This window comes from Carettochelys insculpta, chromosome 22 (genome assembly GCF_033958435.1).
Source record: "Carettochelys insculpta isolate YL-2023 chromosome 22, ASM3395843v1, whole genome shotgun sequence".
In the NCBI taxonomy this organism is placed as follows: Eukaryota; Metazoa; Chordata; order Testudines; family Carettochelyidae; genus Carettochelys; species Carettochelys insculpta.
The window spans coordinates 7,053,194-7,076,953 of NC_134158.1; the positions used below are offsets into that span (position 1 = coordinate 7,053,194).

General features: G+C 50.7%; 1 protein-coding gene across 5 annotated transcripts; it reads right to left on the bottom strand.

The window, feature by feature from the left end:
* Positions 1-2,212: 2,212 nt before the first annotated feature.
* Positions 2,213-22,632, bottom strand: LOC142024935 (C-type lectin domain family 2 member L-like). 5 transcript variants are annotated; one of them, XM_075017300.1, is made up of 9 exons: positions 21,937-21,990; positions 17,951-18,152; positions 15,367-15,604; positions 12,231-12,380; positions 11,548-11,628; positions 9,611-9,696; positions 7,967-8,070; positions 5,775-5,947; positions 2,213-3,304 (listed from the first exon to the last, which is right to left on the bottom strand). In XM_075017300.1, the coding sequence occupies exons 3-8, from the start codon at positions 15,434-15,436 to the stop codon at positions 5,809-5,811; spliced, it is 630 nt and encodes a 209-aa protein (XP_074873401.1). In that variant the 5' UTR covers positions 15,437-15,604; positions 17,951-18,152; positions 21,937-21,990; the 3' UTR covers positions 2,213-3,304; positions 5,775-5,808. The 5 variants fall into 5 exon arrangements, with proteins under 5 accessions (XP_074873401.1, XP_074873400.1, XP_074873399.1 ...); XM_075017299.1 differs by having other exon boundaries at positions 2,215-3,301; positions 9,611-9,822; XM_075017298.1 differs by lacking the exon at positions 21,937-21,990 and adding an exon at positions 22,614-22,632 and having other exon boundaries at positions 2,216-3,304; positions 9,611-9,822.
* Positions 22,633-23,760: the final 1,128 nt, after the last annotated feature.

A 23,760-nucleotide genomic window follows, 5' to 3' on the forward strand; every position in this document is an offset into this window, starting at 1 on the left:
AGATCTGGGCAGGCTCCTCCTCATCCAGCATGTGGCCTCAGGGGTCTATCAACCCTATGTTCCCGGGAACACCATGTAGGGCAGACGCCCTTCCTGCTGGGGACAGGGAACAGGCTGGGCTCCCACTGAGCACGCTGGTCCCCGTCCCCACCCAAGTACCAGACTGTCCCCCCCACAGACAAAGCCCCATTCTTCTAACCTCCATCCTCATCCAACCGCCAGTCTGTCCCCCCAGGACGTGGAACTGAATTTCACAGTAATGCACAGATCCATCACGCAGGGCCAGGAAGGTAGACCAGCCACAACCACTCCTGTCTTTGGAGGCGACGCAAAAATATAGTGAGAGGTTTGAGTCTTTTGCAAACAGAAACAACGGGCAGCGCTTTAGGTCTGAATAACGAAACTGAAAGCAAGACAGGAACAGCATAAGGCAAACGGGTGGGGGACGGGTAAGAGAAAAATGGGCAAATTCACCCCCATGTCCATGTTTCACATTTTCTTTTACTACTGAGACCCAAGCACCAAAGAAGCTTGATCCACACTAGTGACAGGACTCAGCTCACTTCAGATCGGGTCCTGCAAACTCATTTGGAGATCTGCCAAGCAGCCCAGATTCCCGTGAAAGCTGAAGGAAGCGCAGCCTCACTGAAAAACAAATCTAGACCTCGGTGCATGAGGTCCTGGGCCAACGCCAGCTACATGAATAATGATACTAGCATTGGTGTACCTTAAGGTGACCTTCTGTGGGATCTACACTGTGGTGGGGCGATGGGAGAAACTCTCCCGTCGACTTCCACTACTCTCCTCGACTGGGGAAGCATGACAGGTCAATGGGAGAGTGAGCGGCGGTTAATCCGATGGGTCCCAACTAGACCCTATAAATCAACTACCAGCGGATTGATTTCAGAACATTGAGCCAGGTTGTAGAGTAGATGCAGCTTGAGCGAGAGGCTGACTCTTGTCACTTGTTCCATTCACTCCCTCTGCGGTACCTGGCGTTGGCCACTGTTGGAAGAGAGGACCCTGGGCTAGATGGACCTTTGGTTTGACCCAGTACGTCCATTTTTGTACTGGAAGTGGATTCAGCTAGTGTGGAAGAAGTCACTCTAATTCTGGGATAACTCCCGGTGTAAACACACCCTAAGTCACTTTTGAAAATGAGGTTTAAAGCCTAGGGGAGTTAGGTGCCTAACTAACTTTGGGGATCTGGGGATTCTGAGCCTAACTCTCGATATAAGTCAATGGAGGTTTTGGCTCCTATGGTAGTGGTGTGCAAAAGGGATGTAAGGGTTGAGGATGTAAAGGATGTAAGGGCTGGGGACCAACTGGCTCAGCAGCAGTACGATGGAAAGAGACCTAGGGGTTATGGCGGATGAAAGGCTGGATATGAGTAAACAGTGTGCCCTTGTAGCCAAGAAGGCTAACGGCATACTGGGGTGCATTAGGAGGAGCATTTTGAGCAGATCTAGAGAAGTAATTATTCCTCTTGATTCGGCACTGGTGAGGCCACGTCTGGAATATTGTGTCCAGTTTTGGGCCCCCCAGTATAAAAAGGATGCGGATGTGCTGGAGCAGGTTCAGTGAAGGGCAACAAAAATGATTAAAGGGCTGGAGCACAAGACCTATGAGGAGAGGCTGAGGGATTTGGGCTTGTTTAGTTTACAGAAGAGAAGACTGAGGGGTGATTTAATAGCAACCTTCAACTTCCTGAAGGGGAGCTCTAAAAAGGAGGGTGAGAAACTGTTCTCAGTGGTGTCAGCTGGCAGAACAAGGAGCAATGGTCTGAAGTTACAGAGGGAAAGGTGTAGGTTAGATATTAGGAAAAAGTACTTCATCAGGCAGGTGGTGAAGCACTGGAATGCGTTGCCTAGAGAGGTGATGGATTCTCCAGCCCTTGAGGTTTTTAAGTCCCAGCTGGACAAGGTCCTGGCTGGGATGACTTAATGGGGGTTGATCCTGCTTGAAGCAGGGGGCTGGACTAGATGACCTCCTGAGGTCCCTTCCAGCCCTGTGATTCTGTGATTCTGCGGATCACCCCAGACCCCCTCTGCCCAGCCGGGCACCACCCCCCAGATTACTCACGGAAGCCACCCAGGAACAGGGCTGCAGCCACCGCCAGATGAGCTGTGCCAGGGCCAGAGGAGCCACCTCCTCTGCTGCCACGACGTACTTGTCCCACCATGTGGTAGGGTGGGTGTGTGGTGCAGCCAGAGGGGCACCCCACCTGCAGCCCCCCTGAGCTACACTTCGCCACACTGCCTGGCAAACAGGGAGTGTATCGGACACTGCCGGCCTATGGAGTTAGCCTGCTCAGCGCCTCAATCGCTACCAGACGTGGGATTTAGGCACTTTTAAAAATTTTACCCCGAAGTTCCCAAGACTTGTGTGTGGGTTTGAAAGGGTTTTACAGGATTTTCACTGAAGATGAAAAGTGAAGCCTTTAATACGAGTCTTCTCATAGAAAAGCTTTTTGGATATTTTTTGGCTAAACCTTACACACATATTTTTGTTAAGCTACTTCCTGTAAAATTTATTCTCGCTCTACAGACAGCAAACAAACTGTCGGCCTCGTTTTCCATAAATTCACATAAATAAAATAAGGCCGAGGTATAACAAGAAACCAAAGCTAAACACCACAGAAGACAAGACTCCAGCCTTCCCTGCAAGCTCAGCACTTGCACAACCATCCAGGAGAGATTCAGGTGCTCCCCAGCTGATTAGCAGAGCACCTGCCAGACTCCCACTGGTTTGCTAGGCTTTAGCTCAGCACCTGTGGGCATTGAAGTCTATGGAATTCAATGGGAGAATATACTGACTTCATTTAACGTTGGAGCAAAATTGTAGTATCTCAGAGGCACTCGCTGAAATCAGTAGACTCTACGGAAGGTCTTTGGCATGTTCAAAAGCAGTATAAAATAATACATCTTCAACTGCTGTAGCTGCCCAGCGATCTGGTGCAGTTGCGTGTGGGAAGGGAGGCGGTCCTACGTGGCAGTGGGGGGGCGGAGCCTGTGATACAATCTCGCTGAGAAAGGTAATTTTATTTCTTGCCTCGTTTAGCTCCTGTTAGTTGGAATTGCCAGCGGCCAGCTGGATTTGGCCATTCACACGCCCATTTTGTTTGGTCTGGCTTTGGTCACGCTGTGCTAGGGTGAGCTGCGGAAGGCATTTCTATGCCCATCTGGAGCCAGCTGGGAGCAGAGCTTGTAGAGTGAGGAGCAGATGGCTGGAACACCACTGATAACCGTATTGGAGCTACCCATTAGAAGCCTGTATAAACAGCAGCAAGGACAGGGAACCTCTGCTGGAAAGAGAAAAAGAAAATTAACACACGTGGTCCAGAAGATGCTCCCTACTGAGAGCCAGCACATGTACAATCACATCATCCCACGGCCAGTAGAACAAGGTACCTGAACCTGCAAGCAAGAAGTTAAATTGTTCCCTTGCACTTGCAAAATCCAGACACCTGCAAATGAGGAGGACAAAGAATTCAGAGAATGTGGCAGCTATCATTTTTACGGGCAAAGGAACACAGGCCCAGCAATGAGTTTATTTGCTTGCTGCATCTGCTAATGGATATTCAGGCCCTGTTATAACATGCTCACTTGCATCCATTAAATGCGTGTGGCGTATGGCGTTCCAGACAGGGAAACTGGTGAACAAGAGACAAAGCCGCAGCACAAGTTGTGTGTAAGCCTGTCAGTTTGTAGCTAATATATTTTGTGAAACATACCTTCTGTCTAAAGGGATTTGGGATTCTCTATCTCAATGACTGGTGCTAAATTGGGGAGAACATCCCTTTATATTATAATGTGCATGTTTAGTTATCTGACTGGGCACGTATTGACTCCTATATGCTAAAAATTAATACAGCTGATCAACATTTTTCAAAATGTGGGGGAAAGATTTTTCCAACATTTTTCACAAAAGCTTTTTGATTCTAGTGATCAGGAGCCGAGCAGATGGAAGATTTTGATGAAAAAAAGCGTGGAGGACATTTTCAACCAGCTCAAAAAATGAACAGCAACGCTGTTAATATCTATCGTCTCCAATAACAAAGGACATTAGACAAAACAGGAAAAATACGACAGCGGTAATTTAGAGAGACTTTTGAAATCTTTGGGGGTAAAAAAAACAGTGGAGCATTTGCATTGTCCTCTGGTTCCCACACTGAGGTGGAAAGAAAAGCAGAAAAAGGAAGCGACTTAACAAGTGTCTCTTGGGGGGGGAAGCCTACCCCAAACTGCTGCCAATCTAGGATTACTGTTGATGCCCAAATGGCCATTAGAAATCAGACCGTCTTACCGGTACTTCAGAGAGTTTGTGCACAAGCCGTGATCACAGTGAAGCTAAAGGCACGACGTTGTGCTGTAATGGTACCATTCTCTCTCAGTGAGTTTGTACGTTGCCAGGGCTAGGGACTGCATTGGGCTGTGTCTTTAATGTCTCTATTTCACCGTCACCCAAGGGCAGCCCTCGTGCAAACCCCAGCTTGCACCGTGGACTGGGAGGGATCCCATGGCTTGGTGAGGCAAGCCTCAAGCCCCGCCCCATCCACCTGAGGCCCTGCCCCCTCTTGCCCACCAAAGTCCAGCGCCGCCACCTCCCTGTGTGGCCGATGCTACGCCCGGCCCACACACCCCACAATGTGATCACTGGGGGTCCTTGCCACAGTCCCAGGGTATTGCTTATGGCCCTGGAGCTCCAAAGAGCCGGTGGGCAGTGCAGGCCCATCTCCAGAGCCCCACAGAGGGGAGCTGCGAGGCTGTAGCATCTCCATCACTGGAGATATTTAAGAGCAGGTTGGACAGACACCTGTCGGGGATGCTCCAGATGGTGCTTGGCCCTGTGTGAGCGCAGGGGACAGGACTAGCTGACCTCTTGAGGTCCCTTCCTGCCCTATGATTCCATGGCAGCTGATTCAAATGTGTGTAGCCCTTTTCACAGGCAAGGTCCTGGAGCAACCTTTAATTAAGCCACCCTCTCAGCTCCCTCTTCCTGCAGCGCTCATTTTTTGGGTGCGGTGGCTCGTGGCCACAGAGCTACAGAGCTCAGTGCCTGCAAACGCTCAGGTAAACAAACCATCGGGGGCCCAGCAGCAGCTAACTCTGGTGAATCGCATCTGGCCGGCGTATGGGAGGTTCCCCATCCCAGGTTAGGACATGCCCTGCTCCGCAACAGCGCTCCTTGGCACTCTCAGGTGGCACCATGCCTACCGTGATGCCAGCTGTCGTGAGTCCGATTCTGAGGTGCCCGTCTCTCCCCACACACTGCCCAGGGGAGCCCAAGTCAGGATTCCGCCACATGGCCAGATCCCTACACGCTCAGTTTTGCAACATCAAGCACTGAAATGCCGAGGGCCTTCTGTGGGTCTGGGCCGTACGGCTCTGCAAACCCCAGTGGGTCTGCGGAGGTCACCGAGGGAGCGTGAGAAGGAGATGCAGGAGGGGGTTGCCTGGTGGTGGTGGTGAGGACCATCGTTAGTGTTCCCTCTAATTTTTTCAACCCAGGGGCAGAATAAATATTGTGCACTGAGGGATGTTTGGCTGTGTACCACCCGCAGGAATACCCACTGCCGGCTGTGGGCGCTCTGATAACCAGCTGGGCAGCACCTGAATCTCCCCTGGGCAGCTGCCCCCGTGCTCAACTTACAGGGCCCGCTGTTTCTCACGGGGGCGGAATTTGGCTTGCAGCTTTCCCCTTGTCCAAAGGGTGGCAGAGCGGCTGAGAAGTAACACCACTGGCCCGTCCCACGCCAGTCTGTAAAATCTTACCTCAAGGCACTGCTGTAAGGTGGCCATTGGTCCCTCAGGTCCCCGCTTGCGTCCATCCCCTTTGGAGGGCATCGGGCTGGTTGCAGATCCAGTTGCGCTCGGTGTAGCAGCGGGAAGAGCTGACGGTGTCCTCGCTCAAGAACGCGCAGTCCGACTCCCCGCGAATGACAAACCTGGACGAAGCGGGAGGTGGCTCTGAGGCAGAGGCTGTCCAATGGACGCGGCCCGGGCGTGGGAGATAGGCGTGCAGGGATGCAGCGGGGAGCTGCAGCACCGCCCAGGCTCCCGGCCTAGTTCTCAAGCTCCCAGCTGCCACCCTATGCACCGGGGGCTCTGCTGCCAGCCCTGCCTCCGGGTTCCTGGCTGCCAGCTCAGTGCACTGGGGCTTTGCTCCCTGCCACAGCCGGGAGGGAGAGAGTTGTAGAGGGGTAAGGGGGCTGGATTTCAGCACTTCCACTCAGCAGGGCTGACAGCCACCCTGGGCTCTGGGGCAAGGCAGGAGGGGGGCCCAGTTCTGTGCTCAAGAAGGGGCGGGGCCAAGGGTAAAAGGGGTGGGGCCAAGGGAAGAAGGGGCGGGGCCAAGAGCAGTCAGCGGTTCTGTCCCCAGCTCCCACTGTGCAGAGAGGTAGAGCAGCACTTGAAATTGTCCCCACTACCTCCACATCAGTGGGCCTGCCCCCACTCAACCGGCTCTGCAGCAGTTGCCACTACAGTGGCTACTGCTATAGCAAACTAGCCACAGTAGTCTGAAAACATTGATTACTCCAGCCAACTAGCCACACTCAGCTGGCCAGATAGCCACATGTGGCTAGTGGCTACTGGCTAACGTGCTGGACACCACAGGGCTTGGCCTTAGGAGCCTACGTAATTGAAAGCTAATGATACTTGGGGTCTTGAGCCAATTTTGAAAGTGGGGCCCAGCCATCTAGGTCCCTTCGGCGCCCGGGAAATTTTTTTCCCTAGAACGAAAAACAGCAAGGAGTCCTCCAGAACCTTGCAGACTAATGGATTTATTAGGGCATCAGCTTGCAGGGCTAAAAGCCAAACGTGGGTTTTGGGTTGTACCCATTAAAGCTTATGCCCTAATAAATCCCTAAGGTGCTACTGGTTCCCTTGTTGTTTTTTCACATGCAGACTAAGACGGAGACCCCAAGAGCTAGTTAAGAAAAGAATAAAGAAAAAGCTCAATTTTTCTCCTCCCTCAGCCCCCAATTTTTCTCCTCCCTCAGCCCCCTCTCCTTTTGAGCTCTTGACACTGTATTCATTCCACAGGCCTTAGGATTTGTCCTGCTTTGGGCAGGGCGCTGGACTCACTGACCTCTTGAGGTCCCTTCCAGCCACAGGATTCTATGAGTCTATGAAAAGGGACCTAGTTTTTATTTCTTTAGGAGTTTTTGTCCTCTTTTTCCCTTCCAAAAACTGTCATTTTTTAACAATTTTGGTTTTGAAAAATGACTGGGAAACAGGGTGTGAACAGAAAATGGATCAAAAACTTTCAATGGAAACTTTGAAACATTTAAAAAGAACCAGACCAGACGTTTTCACAAGTTTCCATTTTTGTATCACTTTGTCACCCTGCAAAGGTAACCCACACTCCTGGGTGTGCTTCACCGGACATACAGTGGCACAGACACCACTTACAGAAAGAGAGCGACTGAGTCTCTTCTTCTACAGCCTTAGCTGAGCATCAGTGGGCTTTTAGCTCAAACTGTAGAGGCGGCTGCACTGAGGTTCAGGATTTGAGTCTATGTGTGGGCAGTTACAGACACTCTTAATTCAAGGTGAATTTTGGCCAGCTCTAGCCATGGGAAGAATTTAGTGCTCTAAGATCTGTTCTACCCTAGCACTGAAATCAGTGGAATCACATTCCAATTGTACATCAGGCTTCTGTACTTCAGGGTGCTAGCCTGTGTGAGTGATTACACCTCCTATCCCTAAACTCCACCCCCCTGATTTCTCCTCTGACAAGAAGTCAGCTTGCACAGGTCCAGAAATCCACTCCAGCCCAGCAGGAGGTGACATTGATGATGGCAGGAGACACCAAACAGGGTTTTTTGTTTTCTTTTCACACATTTCTAAATTATAGGTGAAGGACCCCGGTTGGCTGCCGCCACCCCGGCTGGCATTTTTCCAAGACTTCCACCAAAATCCTGACACAGAAAGAAAGAAAGAAAGGAAGAAAGAGGACTCACAAGCTGTTGAATTCCAAACCGTTGGCCCATTTCCAGCCCTGGCCAGGTTCCCTCCAGAGGCCAATCCATGGATCCGTTCTCACTTTAAAGCGCAGCATGAAAATCTTGCAACAAGAGAAACAGAGAGGGAAGCAGTTATGTGCAAAGGCCCTGGACAATCCCTCCTAGCATCACTGTCCTTCATTCTGCAGGAGAACAATATGGATCCCATGAAATCTGCAGCCACAAAATTCACTGCCAGAGTAAGAACTGGGTTGCACCATTAACAAGGAGTCCTGTGGTGCCTTACAGACTAGCAAATTTATTACGTACATAAGCTCGTGGCCCAATAAATACGTTAGTTTCTAAGGTGCCACAGGACTGTGTGTTCCACAGCATCAGTTTTCCTGCCTGAGTCTGCAGAGCACCTGAGGCAATGGGTGTGAGATGGGAAAGCTGCAACCAGTGTGACCCACACATCACGACTGCCTCAGTCTCCAGAGAGCCTGACTGAATAGGTCTGACAGCAGCAGGAATTCTCCCGTGCACTACTACGGTGTGTTGACTCTGAAACCTACAGATGACAATTTAGCATTGTCGAGCCGTAAGATGTTCAGCACATCGATTACCTTCCAACAAATGTGATTTCTGGGGAGCTGCTTATTCTGTTCCTCCACTAGCAACTACGCTCCTCCGGGCTGATGCTGCCCAGCATAAAAACTGTGGGTTAAGATTTATTTTTAAAGACAGTTAGAGGAGAGGCGAGAACTAGATTCATACTGGGGCAGGGACAAGTCTTTTCATTTTGGCTGCATCTACATTAGAGAGTTTTGTAGACAAAGCTCGCGGAACAGCTACACACAAAATGTGTTTTGTTGACAGAAACGGCCAACAAAAATGCCACGTAGACACTCCGGGGGGCTCTTTTGCCGACAGAATGCATCAAAAGATCAATCCGCTCTTATGTGTAGACGCGATCTGGTGGAACAGCTCTTCTGACAGTAACTTCTGTAGACAGATGCTTCCAGTGTAGACGTAGCCTTTGTGTTTACACAGCACTGAGCATAATGGGGTAGCAGTGTATGCTCAGGGCTCCTAGGTGCTACAGTAATGACTATGAATAATAATACAGGTGAACCTCTCTAATCTGGCATCCTCGGGACCTGCCCATTGCTGAACAAGAGACGTTGCTGGATCCCAGGAGGTCAGTCTTGTCTGGCATGTTACCAGCACTCCCACTGCTTCCTGGGCTCTGAGCAGACACGTAGAGGTAAATTACAGCTAAAGAACAGCACAGAACACTGAGAGCCAGGACTAGTGGCTGAAAATACACTTTATGGGACCGCAGGAAACTTGGCCACACCCATGAGAAGTGGTCGTCCAGTGAACTAAAATCACACCAGCTTACGAAGGCTCTCGGACCAGTGAGTGACGGACTAGAGAGGTTCAACCTGTGATGGAAACAGCCTGTCAAAAACCTGTGAAATCTCTGCCATGACTTCATTAAAATTCAACTAGGAGAATTTCCATTCCACTTGGTCTCCTGCTAGAAGCACCAGAGGTTTTGCTGAACAGGGGCCTGGTTTGACTTATTCCCAGCTATTGCAAACACCAGGGGCTGCGGTTGCCATAAAAGGAAAATCTAAGTGTCCATATCCTTCTTACCAAGTCTTGCTTACTGTCGACCACGGCCAGGGAGGCGTTGAGTGCTGAGCACTGGCTCTGGCTGTAGCTCCAGTTCCCTTCCTTCTCTGAAAAATAGTAGCATTTCCCTCGGTACCCGACCCAGCCGTCCGGGCAGGCGGAGTCTGGACAGGACACTGGACACCGGGCAGCAGAGGAAGGAGAACTGGTCGTGACTGATTTGGCTGCTAGCACTGAAATTGAGAGAGTGAGAACGGTGAGAGTCTCTCCTCTCCTTCTGGACTGGGAAGAGGGAGAAAGCCCTGAAGATAGAGGCTTCGTGGGAGGAAAGAGACAGCCCGGGGTTTCCACTAGAGCTGGTGAGAAAATAGGTTTCCAGTCCTCACGGAAAATTCTGACTTTCTGGCGACTGAACTCTACTGTTCGACCCAGTCTGGGTTGAACTTCCAGGTTTCGATTTTGCGTGTCTTTAAGGGGCTACAGGAGCGCTTGCTTTGTTTTGCACAGACACAGACTAACACGGCCGCCCCTCTGAGACTCTTCTTGTGTCTTGCATACAACACTCCTGTTAATGCATCCCAGAATCACCTCTAAGTCTTCTCTTCTGTAAACTAAACAAGCCCAAATCCCTCAGCCTCTCCTCATAGGTCTTGTGCTCCAGCCCCTTAATCATTTTTGTTGCCCTTCGCTGAACCTGCTCCAGCACATCCGCATCCTTTTTATACTAGGGGGCCCAAAACTGGACGCAATATTCCAGATGTGGCCTCACCAGTGCCGAATAAAGAGGAATAACTACTTCTCTAGATCTGCTCAAAATGCTCCTTCTAATGCACCCTAGTATGCCGTTAGCCTTCTTGGCTACAAGGGCACAGTGTTTACTTATATCCAGCCTTTCATCCACCAGAACCCCTAGGTCCCTTTCCATCGTACTGCTGCTGAGCCAGTTGGTCCCCAGCCTATAACAATGCTTGGGATTCTTCCGCCCCAGGTGCAGGACTCTATACTTCTCCTTATTGAACCGCATCAGATTTCTTTTGGCCCAATCCTCCAATTTATCCAGGTCCCTCTGGATTCTCTCTCTACCCTCCAGCATATCTACCTCTCCCCCAGCTTTGTGTCACCCGCAAAATTGCTGAGGGTGCAACCCAGTCCCTCATCCAGGTCATTCATACAGATGTTGAACAACACCGGCCCCAGAAATCACCCCTGAAATCAGGGCAGTGATGCCTAGTGGCTACCATCAGCCTCAACAGCACCAGTCCCCCTTGAGGCCCACCCTGGGGCTTTGCTGGCAGAGGGGTGCCTCCGCTGCCACCAGTTCAGTGGGAATCCAACCACGACGCAGAGGGTCAACCCGGTGGGAAGCACGACTCCCTCCCCTCCCGGGGTCAGTGTTTGCAGGCTGCTGGGGGCACTCGATTTGTGAACTGGAGCCTCTGAGCCTCTCCAAGTTCTGTGGCCCAGCAGACTCTTCCCACCCTGACACTGCTGGCTCCACAGCAGGAGCCTCTATCTGTGACCCTTCCTCCTCAGCCAGTCCCTCTGACTGAGCTGGGTTACCGCCTTTTATAGCTGCCCTCGGAGAGGAGCACCTCCCAGCAGACCTTGGGGGGCGTGGCTTCTTCAGCCTGCGGAGTAGGGTTAACCCTCTCAGTGCCAGCGCAGGGCTAGCAGGCCCCATCACACACGCAGAATCAGAGACCACCCTTGAGAACTGTGGTCCTGTCTCTAGGTCTCAGTTTCCCCACTCCTAAAGCGGAGACAGTAATAATTCTCTGGCCTGGGGAGACAGGAGGAATATTCCTGGTTAAATCCTTTACTACCCGGGAGGTGCTCGGTGCTGGGGCGGAGCAAGGTTGTAGCACAACAGACAGGAGCCATGAGGGGCAAGTGCGAGTTTGCAGCAATCCCAACATCAGAAAACTCAGAAGTGGGGGGAAATAAAGGTTGCCACTCACCTGCCAAAATCACCAGTGCAGCCACAAGTGTGCCGACTACAACTGTGTGACCTGTAGCCTTCCTGCACACAGGCACAGGAACTGAAAGAGAAAGAGGCATGAATCCTTGGGGCTCTTCTAGGTCAGGAACAAGCCAGTCATCAAACTTATGAACCCACAAAACGAAAAACCTAGAATCATAGAATACTGGAACTTGAAAGGACATCAAGGGGTCACCAAGTCCAGCCTCCTGCCCTCATGGCAGGACCAAGCACCACCTATATTATCCTTGTTAGGTACAGTATTTATCTAACCTGCTCTCCGATATCTCCAGTGAAGGAGATTCCACAACCTCCCTAGGCAATTTATTCCAGTGTTTCGCCACCCTGATGCTTTTTCTTCGTGCCCATTTTAAACCTCCCTTGCTGCAATTTAAGCCCATTGCTTCTTATCCTGTTTTCAGAGGCCCAGGAGAATACTTTTTTCTTCCTCCTCCTTGTAACACCCTTTGAGGTACCTGTTGGTCTCCACAGTGCTACAGGACTGCTTGTTGTTTGTGAAGGTACAGACTAAACCAGCTACCTCTCTGAGAATGGGCTCAATGGACCTCTGGTCTGATCCAGGGTGGTTGTTCTTACGTAGAGGGCCCTGACCTATTAAATCTCAACATTAACGGTGGCTGATGGAACGAGAAACACGTTTACCTCTCGAATGGGGAATTCTTGTTCTGACATCCGCACACCCAACGACAGGGCACACGCTCCTCTTAACCTCCTCTTCACACTGCAGAACAGTTTCTTCTGATTGGCTGGGTGGCTTGGTGCTGCAGGTTTCTTGCCGGAGCAAGTCTTCCACTGCCGAGGCAAAGGCAAGTCCCAAGTAGAAACAACCCAAAGCAGTGTCAGGCTAACTGGTGCTTGGATACACCCAGGCTGTGTCTACGCGACGTTCCCCTTTCGGAGGAGGAATGCAAAGGAGGGAGATTGAAAATGCAAATGAAGCGCTGATTTACAAAGCTCATGCTTCGGTTGCATAATCTCACGCAGTTGCACTTCTGGAGGAGACTTTTCCAGAAGCAAAAACAGCTGCACAGACCAGGTTCCTTCAGGAAAAAACCAAACCTGTTTCAGAAAGATCCCTCGTTCCTGAAAAAATGAGGAATAAGCGTCTTTTGAAAACCAGCTTTCCCCCCCTTCCCACATAGGAACCCCATCTGCACTGTTATTTTTGCTTCCAGAAAAATCTCTTCTGGAAACACGATCGCATGCGATTACACAAATGAAACATGCGATTTGAAAATGAGCACTTCATTTGAATCTTTCATCTCCCTCCCTCATCAAAAGGGGAATGGGGTGTAGATGCAGCCTCAGTGTGCCCACGCCCGGGGCATTGACAGAATAGGTTCTGTTGCCAGAATATATTTAGCCTCACGGCCTTTAAGTGTTGCTCAATATGTGCCTCCCGCCACGGGGAAGCCAGCCAGCCAGCCAGCAATCAGGCAAGTGAGAGTCGATGGCTTATGCCACTTTGCTACGGACAGTCCTGGACCCTCCATCCTTGTCTTTGAGGGCTCGTAGCGGGTGCTGCTTCTGGGCACCCACAAGGCCAAAGTCTTGGCAAATGAAATTTAATGTGGGTAAGTGTAAGGTAATGCATGTTGGAAAAAATAACCCAAATTACACGTACTACATGATGGGGTCAAATTTAGCTACGACAGATCAGGAAAGGGATCTTGGAGTTATAGTGGATAGTTCTCTGAAGACATCCACGCAGTGTGCAGCGGCAGTTAGTAAGGCAAATAGGATGTTAGGAATTATTAAAAAAGGGATCGATAATAAGACAAAAGATATCATACTTCCCCTACATAAAACTATGGTACGCCCACATCTCGAGTACTGCGTGCAGATGTGGTCTCCTCACCTCCAAAAAGATATATTGGCATTAGAAAAGGTTCAGAAAAGGGCGACTAAGATGATTAGGGGCTTGGAACGGGTCCCATATGGGGAGAGGCTAGAGAGACTGGGACTTTTCAGTTTGGAAAAGAGGCGATTGAGGGGCGATATGATAGAGGTATATAAAATCATGAATGGTGTGGAGAAAGTGAATATAGAAAAATTATTTACCTTTTCCCATAATACAAGAACTAGGGGACACCAAATGAAATTGATGGGTAGTAGGTTCAAAACTAATAAAAGGAAATTTTTCTTCACACAGCGCACAGTCAACCTGTGGAACTCCTTGCCCAAGGAGGCTGTGAAGGCCAGGACTCTATTAGGGTTTAAAAAAGAGCTTGATAAATTTTTGCAGGTTAGGTCCATAAATGGCTATTAGCCAGGGATAAAGTATGGTGCCCTAGCCTTCAGAACAAGGGCAGGAGATGGATGGCAGGAGATAAATCACTTGATCATTGTCTTCTGTTCTCCTTCTCTGGGGCACCTGGCATTGGCCACCGTCGGCAGATGGGATGCTGGGCTGGACGGACCTTTGGTCTGACCCAGTATGGCCATTCTTATGTTCTTATGTTCTAAAGTCCACAGGGGAGACTGCTCACTCAGGCAGTGCTTTCTGGCTGTTTAACCTTCCCCCCCACCCCCCCGTTTTCCCAGTGTACATCCGCAAACCGGCCCTGGCAGGAAACACTATTGTTCCCTACTCTACTTTTCAGAACTTGATTACATAGTTGTCTGGCTTCATGCCAGCTGGGCACCCCTCCAGCCAGCCAGGCCAGAGATAAGGAGCAGAGGGAGCTTGCTGTCTGAAGCATGGCAGATCAGCCTGCAGCCGACAGGTGCGAACCCATTTCCATTCCCCTTGTAAGTTCACAGTCCTGCAGGCTGCATAGCGTTGGGCTCATCAAGGGTCAGCCAGCATCAGGCTATAGTTGAAGTACCTGGGACCAATAAAGGCCTTCAGGCTTTGCTATGAAAAGCTTTGGCCAGGCAGCAGGAAGGGAGGAGCATGGTGTGCAGAGAGAACAAGGCTAGAGGTGTGGACACCTGACCTGACCTGACCTGAGCACAGCACGGGGGGTAAAGATCCCAGGAGTTAGTGGTGGGGTGAAAAGCCCCAGGGAAAGGGAGCTGTCGTGGGGCAGGGGCACAAAGCTTCACTGATTCCCTCCTTCCCTAGGGTCCCTGGGCTGGAGTCCAGGGCAGTGGGTGGGACTGGACTCACCCCCCCACACCCTCCCTGGTAGGGCTGACCAACTGGGGTAGGGCTGGAGCAGCTTGAGGCAGAAGGGAACCTGCTCCACCCCAAATTCAGACTGGCCTGTGATGAACATGGCTGGGTAAAGGGAGACCCTCGCCTTCAGGAATTCCCAGGGCAACAAGGGGGTCTCTGAGTCCCTGAGGCCCACAGGTCGAGGAGCCCGTCACAGAAGGGAAGAGCTGGCCAGAAATTCCCAACACCCTCTCGTTCTGTGGTGTCTCTGTTCTGTCGCAGCTCCGTCCAGAGAAACTTTCAGCACTTTAGGAAACCAGGTGAGAATCACTGCAATTCCCACCCTGGTTCCTCCACTCCTGTGAAAGTTGGGCCTGTCCCTGCCCCTCAGGATCCCACCCCGACCTCTGATTTCCTCCCAACCTCCCACAAAGGAAAAACGAAGCAGGAGCAGCGTTCCCTGTACGCTGAGCACCTGTGCGGGTACTCGGAAGAGAGTCAAACACCAGCCACCTGATGAGCAGATCACCCACAGCTAGATTCATTATTTCTACTGGTGGTGCTCATCTGCACACGCCTCAGGGCATATAAAATTTATTCCACACAGGGATGGAAATAATCTGCACATGGATGGGAAAGATTAGAGGGAACATTGGGCAGGAAGGAGGCTGAAATTACCTGACTGTGACTCCTCTGTGTCCCCAGTGCTAAGCTGTCGCTTTTCCTCTTGCAGAGCAGTTTTCCCCATTTGTGCTCTCAGAACAGAACAGGCTGGGAACCGAAATGTCCGTATCTCCTGACCACTGATGGGCAGCTGTAATAATCAATGGCCTAGACTCTTTCCTTTCAAAGGCTCCTCTTCCACCAGGTGGCAGTGTCTGACCAGTTCTTATATCGCTGGCTAAAAGGGGGTTTGCTGGAATAAATTAAATCACAGTGAAATTTCAGATGAGGCAGAAACTATTCAAACTGGCAGAAGTCAGTGAATCGAGCAGTTGGCCACAATGGGGCAGGAGGGTTTTGTGGCTGTATTTACACCAGCATTTCTTAAGCTAAGTTGGGCGGAGCCCTGGTGTTCTGTGAACAACTCACAGGTGTGCCATGCTGCTGGTCTCTATTTTCTGTTATTAAAACCAGATCCAATGTTACCCCTTCATTGCTGTGATACTGGATTAAATGACTTCACTTTGGTTTTTGCTGTATATGTTGCCTTTGGGGTTTGGTTTTGTTTTTTAGCCTGACAACAATTTTTTGGAAGAAAATTTTCATTATGTTTGGTGGTCTCTGGCCTCGAAAAGTTTCAGAAACACTGATGTACATGAAGAGCACAATGTGTAACAAGCATCTCTATGAGCTATAATGACAGCCCATGGGGGAGCTTGAGAGAGCTCTGAAAACGGATAGGTTTATTCTTGAACTACAGCCACTGAATTCCCTCCACATCCCTCTAGTAACATTTCAGGTTGAAATTGAACTATTTTAGTATGTGAATTTTCTCCAATAAAAAACATGAGACTAAAACCATTTCCCTAACAGCTCTATTGTCAAAAATGTTTCCAGTACCTTTGCCCTCCCCAAACTCAGATTTTTACACACTCAAAACTTTCTGAAATGTTCACCACTGCAGCTGAAATTCCTCCTGCTCATAAAGGCCATTTTTGGGTTGACAAACAGTTCTACAAATGTGTGTTTAGACCAAGATGGTTTAAGAAAACAAATGGGGTGCTGAAGAAGAGAGTAAGAAAAGGAAGCAAATTTCATAGAAAATATCAAAATCGGTTTGTTATGCCAGATTCAGAACAAATTGAGTTTTTTTCTCTAAAACCTGCTTTCATATTTTACTTTTTCCTTCTTTGTTCTCTTTTTACTTATTTTTTTTTTCCCTCTGAACCACCCCAGTAACATTTATATTTAAAATACAAATATAGCTTTACTACTTTAAAATATAAATATAACTTTACTACTTCCAAGGGGTGTGAATGGTCTACACTAGGGAGGTAAGTCAACTGCAGATACATAATTCTAGCTACAGCAATTGCCGTAGCCAGAATCAACTGATCTGCAATTGACTTACCTGGCTTTCTACACGGAAGGAGGGGTATTGAGAAGTTCCGGGGGTCAACTGCTGACCCCAGATCGTCTGATTTTTTTGCATTTCTCTACCAGGTGCATGCAATTGAATTCCAGAAGATCGACCCTGACCAGGCTGATCTTCCCAGTAGTGTAGACGTGCCCTAAGAGGAGTAACATTAAGCACATCTTTGCAGGATCACAACCTAATCTAGTGTCTCTCTACCGTGCAGCTGTGCCATAGTGTGGGCACTGCCGACATTGCAAAAAGGGTTTGGGGTTTCTTTAACCACTGTTGTTCAGTGGCTCTCCACCTTTCCAGACAACCGTGCCCGTTTCAGGAGGCTGATATGTCACGCCCGCGCCCGAGTTCCACACCACTTAGAAGAGACGTGCTTACAAAAATCAGGCATAAAAACACAAGAAGAGTGTCACAGCCCGTGACTGACAAGTGGCCGCCTTTGCTTTCTCCGTATAATTCAAAAACGGCTGTCGTACTGCCGCGTCCGTGCGTAGCCTCCATAGAATACTACAAACCAGGCGTCTGTAAGAAACTTTAGTTTGCACTCTAGTGCTTTTCAGGTAGCCTGTTGTAAAACCAGGAAAATATCTAGACGAGTTTCTGTACCCACTGAAAAACCTCCGTGTGTCTCTGGACACAGGCATCCAGGGGGAACTGTGGGGCCTAGGACACTCCCTCACCACAGGCTCCACCCACCGCTTTACCCCTCCCCTGGCTCCGTTCCCACCCACCCCCATTCTGCCCCTTCCCTCGACCCACTGCCTCTCCTCTCCCAAGCAGCGAGGTGAGGTGGAGGGGAGCAGGCCGGTAACACTGCTGCTGGCTCCTGTGCCACCCTCGCCCCCCACAGTGCAGGGTCGGGACGGCTGCCCCAAACCATCCCATGGATGGGACGACCCTCCCCTAGTGTTACCCGTACTCCCGACTGAGAGTCGCTGCTGTAGTTAAGGCTCCTTTCCGAGAGGCAGCAGCTCGGCTGATGGAAGACTTCTTCCATTGACCTAGCCGCGTCTACACAGGGCTAGGCCGACCGCCCTACGTCAGACACGGGCTGGAATTTTCCGCAGGCCTGAGCCACCCAGCTAGGCCCCTGGTCCCTTCTACGTGACGCCCAGGCCACCGCCCGAGCGCCGAGTCTCCGGATGACGCCAAGTGGGGGTGTTCCCTCACCTGTGGGATGGCTCCTCTTCTCCATGATGGCAGTAAAGGCCTTTGGGACCTTGCGACCTCGGTGAGGGAGCACCGCCCCGGGGGCGGCCGCTAGCCCATTTTGCTGCAACCTGCGCAGCACCCACACTGCTTCCGTCCAGGGTTCGCGGCATGTTGTCACCTCTACATGGAGGCTTGGACTGTGGCTCGCTTGCGATCAGGCCTGTTAGAGACAGAGAGGGGTTGGTTATATCAGCTTCCATTAGCCCCGCGTTTGGTAAGGCGCGAGGGAGGCGTTAGAGACATGCTGGAGAAAGAACAGACGTTTTCAGCTGTGGCCTCTCATTTCTGGGTCTCCAGCTGGAGGCTCCATGGGCATCACTTCCAGAGGGGCAGCACAGGGTCCCCTCTAATTTTTTCTGCCCGTGGGAGCGCAATCCCCAGTGGCACCAAGACCCCATACGAGGGTGAGTGACGTCTCTGCTCTACAGCCTGGGCTGGAGGCCACAGGGCTTTGGCCCCTGTGGGTGTGGGTTCAATCCCAGCTGCCATTAACCCAGGCTTGTTGGTGTTACAGGTGGAATAAACTTTGTTCTGTGCACCGAGCCCTCTGCAGACATGAACCACCAGTGGAAAAACACTGCTAGATGTGGGCGCTCTGCTAAGCAGCCGGGTGGCACCTGAATCTCTCCTGGTCAGTCTCCGCACCCCTGGCAGGTGACCAGAGTCAGGCTGGTGCCCCGGAGGGGAGCAGTTTCCCAGCTCCTCTCAAGGGTTGCAGTCTGACTCATGGCTGCCGCCTCTGACAGGAGCAGGGAAACTGACCAGCCCTCCTGTGCTGATCAGTTTTCTGGCTCCCCAGGTTACACAAAATTCAACTTACCTGAGGTCGCTCCAGAACATGACCTCTGTGTAAGTCAGGGGTTAGCTGTACCCGAATAAATCAGTTAGCCTTTAGGTGCCACAGAACCTCTGACCTGCACCTCCACCCGCTTTTTCATCAGTTGTCCCAGGCATTCAGCTGGGTCTTGGGTCCAGCAGCTCTCCCAGTAGGCTGGGGGGAGGGGTATACGTTGTGGGCGGGCATAGGTGTAGGCCCACCCACTTTCCCAGCGCTCAAATGGTGCTGGTTTGTGGGATACAGACTAATACAGCTACCCCTCTGATAGTTGTTTGCTAGTCTCTCTCTCTCCCAACAGCACTTGGCTTTGAACTTGGGGTTCACCTGCATTGAACAGCAACAAGAATTACAGAAGGTTTCAGTGTTACTGGTCTGCCCCAGCACGGCCGTTCTGATGTAACTTTGAGATGGGATGAGACACCTCCTACTTCAGCAGTTTATTAGGGTGGGCATATAAAACCTGATGCTTATTTCTACTACGGGCTCCGAGCACGTGTTCTGTAAAGTCAGTGTTCAGTCTATGGCTGACAACCCAGCACCTTGCTACTACCTAATCCCAGAACCCCTCAGGGCCAGCTGTCCATGTGGTAACAAAACTATCCTGAGCAGTGTTCCCTGTTAGCTGAGCGCTTGAACGGCTGCCCCGGACTCAGGCGCTGCTTTACTGATTAGCAGAGTGCCCACAGTCGGCAATGTGTCTTTCTATTGGGGGTGCACATCCACACCTCTCCACACAAATAAAATTTATTCTGCACCAATGTGCAAAGTTAGAGGGATCGTGACCCTGGTGTGTCCATTCTGGTTCCCGAAAATATGGCACGTGAGGTTTGAAATGAAAACCAGCGTCACACCCATCATTAATGTCACTGTGACATGCCTGCACAGATACTAAGTCAGGGGTTAATTTTGGATGCTGCTATGTTCTTAACAATTGCAGGAGGGCAGAGGTGGAAAAACAGGTTTTCTGTCAGACAAAAGATGCTTGTTCTGCTCTCTCTGGGTGGGCCTATAGATAAAGCATTACAAGCCAACTGTGAAGCTGAGACATTTACGTACAAAGTTCACAAGTGAAATCATGCAGGATGACTTTATCTGCAGATACACTTCGCTGGTTTGCTGGGCTATGTATAGTAACCCTTGCGTATCCTGAATTTTGGGTAAGTTGATGGGGGCTTGGGTGGTGGGCTGGGGCCAAGGGGTTAAGCCTGGGGTGGGTTAGGGCTGCAGGGGGTTTGGGAGGGTGGAGTTGAGCCAGGGGTTGCGCAGCTGAAGCTGGATCCGCAGGGGTGGTGTGCAGGGGGCTGGAGCCCACGGTCTGAGTGGGTTTCGAGTGCACTGGGGGCTGGGAGCCCCATGCATGGGTTGGGGCTGAGCTGGGGCTGCGGGGGGGTGTGTGTGGAACCTGATCCTAAGGGGAGCTAAAGCCCTTCTCCCTACCTTCTCTTGACAGCAGCGCCTTTCTGGGACAGGGGTTTTAGCCCGGCTGGCCGCTTGCAATAGCAGGCAGCTTGGCAAGCTAAAAGCCATCCCCCATCTTCCCAAAGCGGTGCCTAGCGCCCCTCTGAAAGGGAGATGAAGGGGCTCTTAGCCTGCCTAGCTGCCTGCAACTGTGGGAAGCTAGGCAGGCTTACAGCCACACGTCTTCAAGTTGTGTGAAACTCACGTAAAAGCGAGCTTCGTGCACCCTGAAGACGTGTAGAGTGGGGGAGTACTGTGTTTTGGAAACAGAAAGGTAGGACGCCAATGAGCGATGTGCATTTACATTCATGAAAACTGGATCACAAGCAGCCTTGACTGAAATCCTGTGCCAAGGCTTGGGCCAAGGAGCCCCACCACTAGAAACACAATACCTGGCTGGGGAGTGCTCTGGACTTGATGACCTCTCAAGGTCCCTTCCAGCTTTGAGATACAATATGCAATGTCTCCACTCCACAGGCGAGAGTGTTTCTCCCTCACCACGCACATGGGTCCATAACCACCCTGGCACTAAAGCCAGTGTCTCCCCAGAAGCCCTCTCTGAGCTGTGTCTCTCTCTTCTACATCAAGGTTCTTTCCCCTGGATTTCTAAGGGAGGCTCGGCTGCTTGGCTGGCTCAGGCTGCCTGAGCTTCCCACGCTTAGCTTCCAGGAATTTGCTAGGCAACAGCTAAACAACTGAGACACAAAGAGCAAGAGGCAGCCAACCACTTTATCCGGAGCCGCATGGAATAACTTGGCCAGATTGTTGAGTTAAATGCCTGCCAGGAAGTGTGAAGCACAGGAAAAGAAGGGAGATAAGCATACAAAGCACAGCCTGTGACCATGACACCATTTTAAGTTCATGCCCAACAAGTAACTTTGCACACAGATCCCCCCCGCCCCCCGGCCATGGCATCCACCAGTGTTCCCGGTACGCTGAGCAATTGGGTGGTCGCCCCAGAGAGATTCAGGTCCTGCCCAGCTGGTTAGCAGAGCACCCACAGCCGGCAGCTTGTTTCTACTGGTGGTGCACGTCTGCACAAGCCTCCACGCACAGAACAAAATTTATTCTGCCTGTGCATGGGGAAAAAAAATACAGAGAACTTTGGCATCCAGAAATCCATAGCAGCGCCCTGGACAGGGATAGGGCCCGTTTACTGTCTCCCCCAGCCCTCTGGCTCAACTCAAAACTGAGCTAAACCAGAAAAAAAAAACCTGCTTTCAAACCAAAAATCGGAGCAGCTGGTGCAGGATTTCGCAAACTTGGTTTAGATTCAGGCTGTCTGAGCAATTTTCTGAAATAAACAGCTCTCAGATGGAGGCCAGCTAGAGACTTCCTCTTTCAGTTGATTTGCACTGCCTTTTTTTTGCCCCCCTTTAATTCACGTTCGTTAATGGGGGCAAACAAGAAATGATTGGGGAGGGTCTGCCCCCCCTCTGTGAATAACTGGAGTGACCTCAAGTTAAAAATTCCACAATGAAAACAAAGCCCGTGGGTGGTCAGAGCCCAGCTGGTAACAGCCCCTTCTCCCCTCCCCCGACCTAATCTGCCCCTCTCCCAGTTCCCTAACAGCTGACCACCCTCTTGTGCCTCCTTACCCTGCAGGGTCTTCTCTCCCAAGCCCAGTCACAGAAGAGCCCTCACTTACCCTTATCCCGTGAGCTGCACAGCAGAGGCTGATGCAAACCCACCAAGCACCGCCTACTAGTTCTGTTCTGCACGGCTAGTAAGTGCGTGAAAAAAAACATGTTCTGCCCATGCTTTCCCGTAAGGCCCACCTCCGCGATCCGCCACAGCCCAGACCTGGGCCCATCCTACAGTCTGTGGGGGCACGTGTGCCTAAAAGCACCCCAGACTGATGCTGACAAAGGCTCACATCCCCCTGCCTGATCGGACTTGTTTTTTCCTCTTTTGATATTCTGTTGATACTGGGCCATTTCCATCTTGACTGAATAGACCTTGTCAGCTCTGAACCTCCCTTTTACTGGGACCCCACTCTTTAAATGCCTCTCTGAAACCACCCCCCCTACTCATGCATCTGACGAAGCGGGTCTTTGCCCACAAAAGCTGATGCTCCAAAATACCTGTGAGTCTATAAGGTGCCACAAGACTTGTTGCTCTGGAAGACACAGGCTAACACAGCCACCTCTCTGATACCACAAACTGGAAATTTACCGTGGAATTGCTACTTCTCCCAGGGGTGTGAAATACCCACACACCTGACAGCCCAGCTATATCAACTTAACCCCCCCCACACACCATCTACATGCTGCTATTCTCTCACTGACCTAGCTCCCCGCCGCCTCTAGAGGTAAGCTCACCTACCCGACTGGAGAACTCCTCCCTTTGGCAAAGGTAGTGTTTTCCTGAAAGACTGCCTGCGGCAAACCAACCTTCCAGCTGAAGGTTACAGCCTAGGGACTTTCCATGCTGCCTGGGTCACATGCCTGCAGAATAAAACATGCAGAGGAAGTGCAGTTCCTTCACTCCCTATTCACAAGAATTGCCTGAGAAAATGAGGGGAGCCCAGCTGGAGAATATTTATGCATGTGCTTCATTTATTCTATACAAGGAATCCCACTGATTTCCTTGGGGCCACTCCAAGGAGTAAAGCTAAGCGCTTGGAGGATCAGCCTCTACAAACAGGTGCAGGAACAATTTGGATACTGGGGGTACTGAGAGCCACTGTAGTAAGCTTCACCCTTCCTGACTGAGCTAACCTTGTGATCCCCAGCCTTGCTCTGGCTTATTTATACCTGGCCCTGCAGCTTTCCATGACCAGCATCTGATGAAGTGAGTCTGTGCTCACGAAAGCTCATGCTCAAAACTTTTCGGTTAGTCTATAACGTGCCACAGGACCCTCCGTTGCTGTTACAGATCCAGACTTACACGGCTACCCCTCCGATACTTGACTCAAACTGTAAACCCTGGAAATAATGGGAAACATTTTAAGTCAGGGGCTTCTGCAATACCCCTGTCCCTCAAGCTCCAGCACCTAGGAGAAATCTCAGACATTACTGACCACTTTTATTTTTTGTATTTGTATTTCTGTATTGGCGGGAGAGGTGGAAGCACATTTTTAACGCCCCTTTTCCCTACAGTGCAAAAGAGCTTAAAATGAAGTGGAAAAACTACAGGTTGAACCTCTCTAATCCAGAACTCTCTTGTTCGGCAAACTCCATAATCCTGCATGATTTTAGTTAGCGGGATGACCACTACTCATGGGTGCAGCCAAGTTTCCTGTGGTCCCATAAAGTTTGTTTCCGGCCACCAGTCCTGGCTGTCAGTGCTCTGGGCTGTTCTTTAGCTGTAATTTACCCCTACATGTCTTCTAAGAGCCCAGGGAGCAGGGGAAGTGTTGATAATGCTGCTCGAGAACATTGCTCTCCAGTGGTCCCGCAAATTCTCTCATCTGGCAGCAGTCAGGTACCAAGGCTGCCAGATGAGAAGGGTTCCACCTATACTTGCATTT